This window comes from Penicillium hordei, assembly GCF_028827395.1.
Source record: "Penicillium hordei strain IBT 12815 chromosome Unknown utg000004l_segment0_segment0, whole genome shotgun sequence".
NCBI classification, from domain to species: Eukaryota; Fungi; Ascomycota; class Eurotiomycetes; order Eurotiales; family Aspergillaceae; genus Penicillium; species Penicillium hordei.
Genome location: NW_026623145.1, coordinates 3,883,755 through 3,895,249, shown reverse-complemented (window position 1 = coordinate 3,895,249; position 11,495 = coordinate 3,883,755). Strand labels below are relative to the sequence as shown.

Genomic DNA, 11,495 nt, shown 5'->3' with positions numbered 1-11,495 from the left:
GCAGAAAGAAAGTCTAAATCAAAGTGGAAGCAAAATACGAGAACATCTAATCTTGGCACAGCCAATAATAAAAATTTACCCCAGGACCCGGGGGCTGCTTTTAGTGCTGACTTGAATATTGATGTCTTGCAGAAATCTTATTTGACTGTTTAGGCTTTTCAAGAGCTTCCACCTACCCTATACAGCTTAATACTATTAATAGATAATTTGGAGTAATTCTTGTGCCATGTCCTCAAGACGTGCTAAATGATGGGCATAAAGCTTCTTACGCCGCGTGAGGCTGTCAAAGAGTCCTTAAATCACAAGCTTGTGTGTGGGTGCGCGTTGTACGGACTGGCTTGAAATAGCCTTTTTTTTTTTCTTTTTTTCAATAGGCGATGGCGTTCGGTTTGATTTGTTCACAAGAAAGGTAGAATGATTGGAACAGCACAAATGCCTTTTCACCTTGTGTATATAATACAAAGTGAGGTCAAGTCCAACAAAGTAAGGGCACAAGACCTTCTTCACCTACAACTATAGTAGTTAGGTCGTATAAGTGGTTTCGAATAGTTCGGCAAGTAGATTCTCATCGATCCTCCTATTAAGGCAATAAGTTCAAAATGGGGGTATAATCAAGTTAAAGTATGAACATGTCAGTTTCATAGTATTAGTAACTTAGCTTTTTCAACCACTCAATCCAATTCGCACGTTGCATTATAGCGCTGACTCTAATTGTCTTGACCCATAGGAGTAGTCAGAGGAAAAGCTCCGGGGATACTTTTAGTGGTGACTTAAATTTGGATGTCTTGCCGAAGGGGGACCTTTCTAGTTGAGGTACCTGTTGATAATATTTTTTGTACCTTCTGAAATGACTTCTTACTCCGTCTTACACAATCCTTTTTTCTTTGTCAAAATTAAAGTCGGGTAAATTGCTTTCGATTTCGATACTGATCTTCATCTTCCTTTATACAATTGAATATCTAGATCTCTCTGCTATGATTATTTACACATTGTAGTGCTCGAGGAGGTAATACTAAACCTTGCGACTGGGGCTTATCTAGAATATTAGGTGCACTTTCCCCTTTCGTTTCAATTTGTATGTAGAAATTACGAAATATTTGAACGTCGCTTCTGGGTTGTGAAAGAAGCTCTTTGTTCTTAAGATGAACCCGATTAAAGCCACGTTTCCCACGTTTCTTCGAGTCCTCGACTATCTTTGATGACCATGAGTAACATGTGATAGCGCTTGCATTACTTTTTAATTGTGCGGTTAAATGGTAAAAATTTTCACTTGTCAATGTTGACTTGATGTCACGGAAATGAAGGTTAGTGAGCATCATTCTCCGTTCGGCATTTGGAATTAATGCACAGGGCTCACCGTAGACTCGACCTTCGTAGCTGGGCTCAGTATTCCATTTCAAATATATAAATATGGGCTTAATATGCTCCATCCCCCAGGAAAAAAAAGGAGTTTGGTTCTTCAACTCTTTGTTCATTTGTCCTCTTAGAACCGTCCTCGTCTACCCTTCTAGGAGTAAATCATGTTGCTTCTTGTCCAATAACTGCAAAAGAATCTATATTTGTCTTCTTTGGTTCCTTCGATCAAAGGAAGTGCAGAGAACTGTCACATATCGACGTTTCTGGGGGTTGGAGAGGGTGAAGATATAAACTAGGTGTATGTCAACTGCTTGACAGATTTTCTGACGAACCTCAAATAGTCTCACAACAAGCCTTCCCAAATTACTTCATCATGGTCGGCTTCAACGAAGAAATGCTGGAATCCTGGGGTCCAGCAGTTTGGGGAGTCATCTTCGACCGATTGCAAAGTGGAAACGTCAAAGGTGGTGTGCTTCAGGTTGCCTGGCCAAGCAAAGTCGACAAGAAAACAGCAGCCCAGCAAATCCAATGGGCTACCAAGTTGCCTCTTGCCCAGCTTCCTCAGAAAGCACTCGAGATCATATTCGACAGGATGGTTGGTTTCTCAGTCGGAGTTCGATATATGGAGGAAAAGAAGATCCACGCTATGCATGGGCTCGTAAGACACAATGGACCTCTCAAAATGAGCGTGGAAAAATGGTTTAAACGCGCTGGTACCGTGGAAAGATGGAAGGAATTGATCCGGTCCTACACAAATTATGAAGATGCAATGGGCCATTTGTCGGATTGCACTACATTCCCAAGAGAAACGGACCACCACCCATTCAAGACCCATCCTGCATACAATGCCGCGATGCAATGTTCTTCCTGCTTAGAGTTTCTGGTTCAATTCGGTATTGTCACGCCGAATGGGTATGATCTGTCGGGAAGAAGCTGGCTTGAGGCAGGACTGAATGGGCCCAATATGGATTTGCTCACCTACATTGTCAGCAATGTGGATCCTCAACATCTGACCAAACCCAGGGATATCAGAGAAACCCGCGAAAACCACATTCTTCTTTCACTCGTCGGTGTCGGTGCATTTTCCCAGTTCGTGATTACCCTGAACAGGCTACGTCAGGCACGATTTGTGCCGATCGAGGAACTTCGCACAATCTTCCACGAAGCAGCGATGCACGAGTTCTGTGCTGTCGCACCTGTTTCCGTAGCGGAAGCACTATACCAACACGGAATCAACATCGGCAACGTAGAGCATCAGTTCCACGAGCTCGGCGGACAGCTAGAGTCATCCTGGCACATCGCAGCATCCTTCAACCCCGCCGGAGCCGACTTTATGGAGTGGCTCGATAAGTTCTCCATGCTCACCGCAGAGGTCCGAAACTCAGAAAACATGAACCCGCTGATGTACGCCGCATGCTTCGATGAGCCAGCCGCAATCGACTGGCTGTGTCAGAAATCGGATCCAATGCAGTCAAGATTAGACGGAGGCCCGCAAGGGTACGCCCTGATCTGCGCGGCTAGAAGCTCGTACCTTCACAGCGGGGAGATATTCTCCATCATCGTCTCACATCTCCCAGACTCACTATTCGATAATGAATATGGCAAGATCTTCGGCACCGAGATCGCCGAAGGACTAGCATCGCACAAGCGCAAGCTCGCCGACGGCCGAATCACAGAACCCACGCAGAATGTGATGGAGCTCCTAGCGGTGCGCAAGATGCAAGCGCTCGTCCGCCGTCTGTCCAATTTCTGGCCGGGCAGCGAATGGCATCTAGCGCTGAAGGCGTTCATAAACGATAACGATATGTTTGTCCTCATGCACAGTATCGGAACCGGGACGCGGCTGCTTCGAAGCAGCTCGCGGGAGGGCTCGCCCACTCGAGATAGCGCAACCTACCCCAGAAGCCCTCAGACACGCAAGCTTTCTCGGCATGAAATACCGCTGATGTATGATGATGGCATTATGTCGGATGCTGTTCGTGCGGAGGCTATTAGGAGGAATAGGCCCAGTCATGTTACTGCTCGCAGTAGGGGGAGACAGACTCTTGGTCCTATCAGAGATCCTAGCAATATGGTCACTAAGACTGTGCGCAGGGGGGGATCAAATCGCCGAAGCTGAGAGGTTGTGTTTCGGCCTGGTACTGGTAGAGGGGATCGGCGTTGCTTCTGGTATGAAGTATGTGGGTACGCTTTATGCATATTATTTCTTTATTTTATTTATGTCTGATGGCTTTGCGTTGGTTTAGTTTAGATCCTATGTTTGTTTTTGATTTTCCGATTCGATTCGTGCCGACCTTTTGCTGGTTTTGTATGTTTATACTATTTAGAAATTTACGACCAGTTTATTTACAGATTATTCTATACTGCATATCATCTCTTATATCAGCTAATCAGTCTTAAATTGCCAAACCAAGTGCTAAATAAACAGGCTGACCAAAAGCAAAGTTGAGATTTGGACAAGTCTACCAGTCAAGTACACCTGGTGAAGTACCGTTCTGCGATCCACCGTTGACACAGTCTAGCTCTCTGCATACTACTGTGAATTAGTAGGACAGTAAAGCCAAGCTAGAAATTAAAGCACCTACATTGGTCTGCTTTTTGGAATAGAGTGCTTCCTTCTGGCTTGTGCATGGCTGGGAGGATTTGCCCCCCTTTGATCCGTTCGAGCTTTGTGTGCTCCTGGAGTCGACTCAAAAGTTGAAAAGTGTCTGTTTAATTAAATTAGGTAATAGAAAAAGCAATAGAAAAGAGGCCCTGATGTTTGATGGCCATACCTGTGCAATTTAGCTCGCTAGATCTAGTCAAAGGATCATCGGTCAGGTCTTCTCGGATATAACATAAGTATAACAGTACTCACCTTTGTTTGGTCGAGATAGATTGATACTCAAGTTCAATCTCCGCAATCAAGTTTTTCGTTGCACTCTGTAATACTTCTGACATTTTCTGAATGTCTGGTTCATTGACAGCGGAGTGGGCGAAGAGGTCGTAGCGAATATGTGTCTTTGACTCCGAGGCGGGAAAGAAAGAAAGGGCGAGACATAAATCCGTTTGTTGAAACGAATAAATAACTGTAATAGGAAATAAGGAACACTCTCCCAGGGCACTCCTCCGCGTAATAGACCTGATAACTTTCATGGCGGGAGAGGGCATCGATACTTCAGATATTCTGCAATGTAGCTCGCTGGTATAGACATCGAGGTGACGAGTCCATGCTATTGAAGTGTCAGCCATTGTCCCCAACTATCCTTGACATTAGTTACTCACCACCAACCTTCCAGTTGAAGTCCCCCGACAAAGTCTGACCAGCAACCCAAGCGGATTTCGCTTTCAGACTAGCTATGCGCGAAACTCCACTCAAACTTGAAGCCACCTCACTGTCAAATGCAGTGGACTCACTAGACTTTAGATTCACGAAAACCATCCCTTGGTCGGTGGTTCGTGTATGAACCTCAAACAGACTATTCTTCGACTTATCAAACCCGGGAACGTCATCAAACTGAGGAGCCTTCACAAGTCGCCCAGTGGTATCATAGCTCCAGCCATGATACCGACAACCAAGAACAGTCGAGGCACCAGTTTCCTTTCTGGTAATAGTGTAGGCGCGATGGCGACAGACATTATGAAATGCGCGGATCCTGTCGTCTTTACCGCGAATGAGAAAGACGGGGAACCCGGCAATGTCGAAAGATTGATACGCGCCGGGCTTTTTAAACTGCGAGCTATGGGCAAGATAGAGCCATGTCTAGAGCTATATGTTAGCAATTCCCGCCAAGCCATATCATACTGGCATTTCTATTACTTGGCTGAAGAGCGCGCGCCGTTCGAGCTCGAAGACTTCCCGACCGCTCCACCATCCTTCTGGGATTTCGGGTTCTTTGGACACCGTCAAGTCTGAGTTATTCAGAGAGGCGATTACATTAGAAGCTGTGATTTTATCGGTTTTGGTTTGAGATAAATGAGGCCATGCTCGGTGGAGTAGAAATATGATTGTCACTAAGGCCAAGAGGATAGAGGCTGGAGAGGGCAAATAATCTGCATCGGTAGACTCCATGAGAAATAAAGTGTTACTTTTTCGATAATAGATGGTTGGCATCTGTTACTGATATAGTTGTCACTGAGAAGCCTAGATGTCATCCCTCCACATTATACTCTCCACATTTAGCGCAGATGTCTCCCTACATTACCCGATTGGGTTGGAATTTCCTGGTATCGATCCGATGACTTGTCACTTCTAATTTTTGACCCTGTATGGTTAGAGTTACCTTTATCATACAGCGAGTACTGTGCAGGGTGTTAAGATTATAATCGTATTAACATTCATATCTCATATCAAAAAACCGATCACTATCTTCTCATGAATAAATACTACGCTGCCATTTGAACCACGGAGGGCGCAACATGCTCCTCCAGTCCAGACTCTTTCGCTGTCTTGGCGGTCATGTCAGACTCATGCTGCTCGCAGACCAGATCAAATACTCGTCTCTGGTAGTCTGGAAGAGACATGTGTATTAGCATGATTGCATAAACAAACTTTAAAAGCTACAACTCACAAGACACGCCATTCTCCTTGTTTGGGTTCAGAATTCCCTCATGATAAACTCCCTTGGCGAGATTGCTCTGGGCTTTTTCGCAGAGCTCGAAATCTTCCATAGCGACTTGACGCACAAATTTAAAGTATTCTTCGAACTTGTCTCCAGATTCAAGATGGAAGTAATCGAATTCCATCCGGGTAACATGGGGGTCAGCGGTCGGACATACTCTGAAGGAGGACATGCCACCGCCATAGACATTCAGCGTGCAGTTGGGAAAGAAATACAGGAATAGGCCATCATCTGACTTGTTCGGGTCCGCGATATGCTGTGAAAAATTGTGCTTGTTGCGCACGGTGTAGAAGGTCGGCGGGTAGTATTTGGAAAAGGATGGATGGGTGTATTGGCAGTGAAGACACTCTTGATATCCATCGACCCTGAAGAAAGTTAATACTAACACAATATAGCAGGATAAGAGATAAGATTACATGGTCTTCCAGTTGAACCGGCCTTCGTAGCTGATGCTACGACGGTGCGGCAGCTTAGTGAAGTCGACTTTACCGAGCAGCTCCTCAAGCTCTGGGAAGAATTCATGGAAACCGGGAGCATTATCGGAGATAGTTGAGAAGAGGAGTCCAGTTGGGGTGAGGTGGCTACGTAGTTCTTTGCCCTGTGAGTAGCAAAATTGTTAGAAGGAACTTGACGTTGCACATGGCTCCCACGTACAGTTTTCATGCAGACAACCTTCAGCTCCTCGGCAACGGGGTTCAAAGCCTCTCCCGTGGTGCGAACAGCAGAGACAGGCTGTTGCGCAACTTCGTACGGAACATGTTCGCCCACAACCTGGAATCTAGTGACAGGGCCGAGCAAGTACCAAGACTGGAGCAGATCTTAGTCTCCTTCAACTGCCAGCAGACTGCGCTACATACTTTGAGAAAGACCGCCCGCCGCTCCATCTGATACAGCGGCTGACTGCAGTACCAAGAGGCGGGCAATGTGCGAGTGAGCTCGGCCATGATATCGATGAAATTAATGAGTAAATTCAAGAATCAAATAAACATTATTGAAATTGTGAACGACAGCGACAGCGAAGCAGTCTCATTTTTATATCGCCACAAATTGCGTGTTGTGCCAATAGAGTAACCCTCGACCTCAACTGATAGACATGAATCTTTTTTCGTGGCAATAATGCTGTCCAACCTTGAGTGCGCTAGAGAGGTTCAGTATATCGTTTCCCAAATAAGTTATCGAATCCCGTTGGTGTCACGTCTGATCACACGGATGACGCACAGATCTAAGATGTTCTAGCCGTGCAAAGGCCCCAGAGATAGGTAGAAGATATTCAGGGTCTTTGGACTTTTATGAAGGAATAATGACGACAAGGGGGGGGAGTCGATGAGGGTGGAAGTGAATATACCTAAGTAGGCATTTCTAGCCTGTCTATGCTAGGGCTAAGTTCAGAAGACAGATGATATCGAGAGAACAAAAATGTTGATTGAAATGTTTAGCGCACTTCCAACGGTTGTTCCAATCATTTGCTGTGGTTTGTTAATTAACGTGGTGATCTAAACATGCCCATCGGAAACCAGGCCACGCAAGATGGCTTTCCCTTTCCGTTTTAGTGCTCACCTCTTGACACCTTTTTTTTGATCGTTGAGTAAAACCAAGGGCGCTTAGGTACATTACATAAGAATTAAAGAATTGCTCATCCAGCAACTTGATCTGGCCTCGCACTTACCGTGACCATTGCGCTCTAACTTACTTCTACGAGGGCAAGGGAATTCCCCTGGCTGGCGACGAACTGACATTTAACTAGATGGATCAAGCTTTCTCTCGCCGCATGGGACAGAGCCTGCGTATGGCGTCCCGTCCGATTTGCTCTTTGTTCATGGCTGCTATCAAGGCCATAGGTTATATGTTTAAATGGTTCCATAATGAGGACATTAATCCCGAGACGAAAACGTTGGACACCTGGCTTGAGAACGACAGTGTGAATTCTCGGGAAAATAAAGAGTAGTAAAGAGTAGTGAGTAGCTTTCTTTCTCTTCGTTTCTTGCTTATCGTTTGGAAATCCTTTTTAGAGTGTGAAAAAGAATTAATGTTAATAATCTTGTACTGGTCTCGACCTCGGAAAGAGGCGTTTCTTCTATAATAATTATTCCTGTTAATTAATTGGTTATTTCATATTACTTCCAGCTTCACTATATCAACATTGAAAAAGCTTTGTAAAGCTGCTTACTTACACCAGCTTGATTTCGCATGGTTTTCGGGGCAAAACACCGCGTAAATCCATGTATTCAACCTTGGTATCGGTAAATATGTATTATAACAATAGATCGAATAGCTGTCAGGTATCTATGGATATATTGCTTAATTGCTTAATAACGTCTCTAAGAGTCCATGAATTTGGCTGCCTGGAGGATCCGAGATGGAGGCGAAAGAGCAGGGAAAAAAAAGAGAGAATGTGTTCAATATCTGCAATTCAAAAAAATTCAAACATCTCAATAAAGACCCAAAGACCCAAAGATCCAGAAATCCAGAAATCCAGAAATCCAAAAAAGAAAGAGAAGAGTGAAAGAAGCATCACCTGCCCAGGTGCCCAGGTGGGAATATAAGGGAAATCAGACGTTCCCGTATCATATCTTATCGGGCAATTACGTCGTCTCCAACTTCCAACTTTCCAACCTTCAACTGAACTTGAAAGGTGGGAACTTCCAAGCAACTCAAAAGTTCCCAAATTTCTATCATGGCCCCGGTCAAATATACTCCTCCTCCTACACCATCACCTCCAGCATCTTGTTACGCCATGAGTGACGACGAAGAAGATGAATATAACACCATAGCCCAGGCTGCCTCGAGCAGAGGGGTTAAGCTGCTCTTTTCCAAAAGCAAAGTGAGACAATTTCCATCAGAGAGGAATGCCAGGCTAACAAGAAATCCAGGTCTACGTTCATCCAACTTCTTCCTCCAAAGATAATATCCCTGGCTTTATCGCCCTCATCCAGCAAAAACCTGCCCCCGCATCACATGCATCCGCGTCTCAATCCAAAAACCCCGATACACCCTCCTATCTCCTCGCATGGGTTCCAGAGTCCTCCCTTGGAGAGGCGTATGATACATATGTGAAAGTAGACCTGTCGGAAGGTGACTCTCCGCCGCGTCAGAAGTACCTCGTTCCGCCGCTTCCGACCACCACCACCTACAAAGACCCTATCGGGTTGTATGCTTTTGCAATTCCGCTATCACAGATATACTCCATATTAGTACGGCCGCCGAGCCTGGGATGGTGGTTTGGTAGTTTGGTGGTCAATACCCGAGCGGGCGATGGCTTCCCCGCACTATTCTTCCATGACGACGAATGCGAGTCAACCATCCTACAGAAGAGGAGGAGGGTCAAGGAAAACTTCGATCCATTTGGCACTGAAGGCGGTTTGTTCTGGGGCGGCGATGAGGTCTTGCGCTGGTTGCGGAGGTATGCGGAGGTGCAGCGCTCTGCGGTGGATGGCAATGTGTACCTCATCAACCCGTCGGATGAGGACCAGTTGTCCTTCGGCCAACCGTTGAGCCACAGCGATAAATCCATATTAGCAAAGGCACAGTCCGAAGCTGCCACCGGATCCCGAGCCGAACCGCCTGATGCCACGATGGATCCATTCATGAAGACTCTCAAGGAGACACGGTGGAAAGTGCTGGAGCAGCTCAGCAAAATCACTACCTTTACCCGTCGAACTGCCAATGAGATTGCAGAAAATCCTCGCATACCGCCTCAGATGCGCCGTTTGATGAAGAACCCAGAGATCCAAACATTGCAAGATGAGTTCGACAGCGCCAGAGTCTATCTGGCTCGTTGGGCGATGAGTGTTGCTGAGCAAAGCGATAAAGAGCGAAACCAGCGTATATGGACCGCCCAGGACATGCTAGAAATGGAGAATAGCTCGGTTGGCGACTTTGAGATTTTAGAGCTAGAGACTGGGAACCTGGCTATCCAGGAGCGACGCCGTGTTCTCCAACTGGAAGAATGGGAGGGCTTTTTCGACCCGACCTCGGGTAGACTCCAAGTGACGGCGGAGGAAGTCAAAGAGCGGATCTTCCACGGCGGCTTGGATCCCAATGATGGCGTTAGAAAGGAGGCTTGGCTCTTCCTTCTCGGTGTGTACTCGTGGGACAGCAGCCGTGAGGAGCGCCAAGCGATGATGAACTCCAAGCGCGATGAGTATATCCGGCTGAAAGCAGGCTGGTGGGAGCGAATGGTCGAGGGCAACTCAACGATCGAGCAGTTTGATCATTGGAAAGAACAGAAGAATCGGATAGGTGAGATTACACATTGAATTCGTTATGGTGGCCACTAACACATGGATATAGAAAAAGATGTTCACCGCACAGACCGTACGATTCCTTTGTTTGCAGGCGAAGACATCCCCCATCCGGATCCTGATTCTCCGTTCGCCGAGACGGGTACCAATGTGCATCTGGAGCAGATGAAAGATATGCTCTTGACATACAATGAATTCAATCCAGACCTCGGGTACGTCCAAGGAATGAGTGATCTCCTGGCGCCGATCTATGCTGTGATGCAAGATGACGCTGTAGCATTCTGGGCTTTTGTCGGGTTTATGGATCGGATGGTATGTTTTTCCACAATGCAAAAGCCGTACTCTCTTACTAATTTCATTGAACAGGAACATAATTTCCTGCGAGACCAGTCTGGAATGCGTGGCCAGCTATTAGCGCTGGATAACCTCGTTCAGCTTATGGACCCCCAGCTCTACTTGCATCTGCAGTCCGCCGACAGTACCAATTTCTTCTTCTTCTTCCGCATGCTGCTGGTGTGGTACAAACGGGAGTTTGACTGGAGCGATGTCCTGCGTCTATGGGAGACATTGTGGACCGATTATTTCTCCAGCAGTTTCCACCTGTTCATTGCACTTGCGATACTCGAGAAGCACCGTGATGTAATAATGGATCACCTCAAGCACTTTGATGAAGTGCTAAAATACAGTAGGTTGACAACTGGACGTAACTGATTTCAAATTACTAATATTGCAATCTCTAGTCAACGAACTCTCCAACACAATGGATCTTGTACCCATTCTCACCCGCGCAGAGTCACTCTTCCACCGTTTTGAGCGTTCCGTACAAGCTATTGACAAGAAAGACAACTTCCCCGCTGCGCCAACCGCATACCAGCGTCGCCCAGGCGCAACCGGCCAAGACTCACCGTCAGGCAGCAAGGGAAAATCACCCCAGCCTGTCGTTGGATCAAGCAGCGGAGTCAACGCTGGCCCTTCTAATCTTCAAAAGGCGATTGACGCCGACAAGCCGAAGGTGATTTCTCCAGAGCTGCGCGAATTACTTCGGAAAGACATTCCCTGGAAACGCCAGCAGAATTCATGATTAGCATCAGGTGCTATGAAATGTTGGGATTGGATGTCTCGCTTGATACGGATTTCATGCTCTCCGGACCGAGTAATGCATTCCTTGCCCTCTTCTAGAATTCCTGGCTGTTCACGATTTACGATTGCCTCATGTATATTCTTTGATTTTTTTAATGACTTGGTGCTGCGGAGTAGAGGGACCTGGGTCAGGGTGTTTTGCCATATCGCACTTTTA

The 11,495-nt window shown here is 46.3% G+C and overlaps 5 protein-coding genes across 5 annotated transcripts; 3 read left to right on the top strand and 2 right to left on the bottom strand.

Moving 5' to 3' along the window:
- Positions 1 to 1,729: 1,729 nt before the first annotated feature.
- On the top strand, positions 1,730 to 3,475 carry N7537_008632 (uncharacterized protein; the record flags this gene model as incomplete). The annotated part of the gene is made up of 1 exon (XM_056899686.1): positions 1,730 to 3,475. The coding sequence occupies one exon, from the start codon at positions 1,730 to 1,732 to the stop codon at positions 3,473 to 3,475; it is 1,746 nt and encodes a 581-aa protein (XP_056751762.1).
- Positions 3,476 to 4,612: 1,137 nt separating this feature from the next.
- Positions 4,613 to 5,146, bottom strand: N7537_008631 (putative iron-sulfur cluster-binding protein; the record flags this gene model as incomplete). Its single annotated transcript, XM_056899685.1, has 2 exons — positions 4,613 to 5,098; positions 5,141 to 5,146. 2 exons carry the CDS (start codon positions 5,144 to 5,146, stop codon positions 4,613 to 4,615), a joined length of 492 nt encoding a protein of 163 aa, XP_056751761.1.
- A 575-nt stretch (positions 5,147 to 5,721) lies between these two features.
- On the bottom strand, positions 5,722 to 6,901 carry N7537_008630 (aromatic ring-hydroxylating oxygenase subunit alpha; the record flags this gene model as incomplete). The annotated part of the gene is made up of 5 exons (XM_056899684.1): positions 5,722 to 5,846; positions 5,907 to 6,322; positions 6,374 to 6,555; positions 6,612 to 6,764; positions 6,815 to 6,901. 5 exons carry the CDS (start codon positions 6,899 to 6,901, stop codon positions 5,722 to 5,724), a joined length of 963 nt encoding a protein of 320 aa, XP_056751760.1.
- An 800-nt stretch (positions 6,902 to 7,701) lies between these two features.
- On the top strand, positions 7,702 to 7,902 carry N7537_008629 (uncharacterized protein; the record flags this gene model as incomplete). Its single annotated transcript, XM_056899683.1, has 1 exon — positions 7,702 to 7,902. One exon carries the CDS (start codon positions 7,702 to 7,704, stop codon positions 7,900 to 7,902), a length of 201 nt encoding a protein of 66 aa, XP_056751759.1.
- Positions 7,903 to 8,631: 729 nt separating this feature from the next.
- Positions 8,632 to 11,279, top strand: N7537_008628 (GTPase-activating protein GYP7; the record flags this gene model as incomplete). Its single annotated transcript, XM_056899682.1, has 5 exons — positions 8,632 to 8,778; positions 8,828 to 10,196; positions 10,248 to 10,510; positions 10,565 to 10,883; positions 10,939 to 11,279. 5 exons carry the CDS (start codon positions 8,632 to 8,634, stop codon positions 11,277 to 11,279), a joined length of 2,439 nt encoding a protein of 812 aa, XP_056751758.1.
- Positions 11,280 to 11,495: the final 216 nt, after the last annotated feature.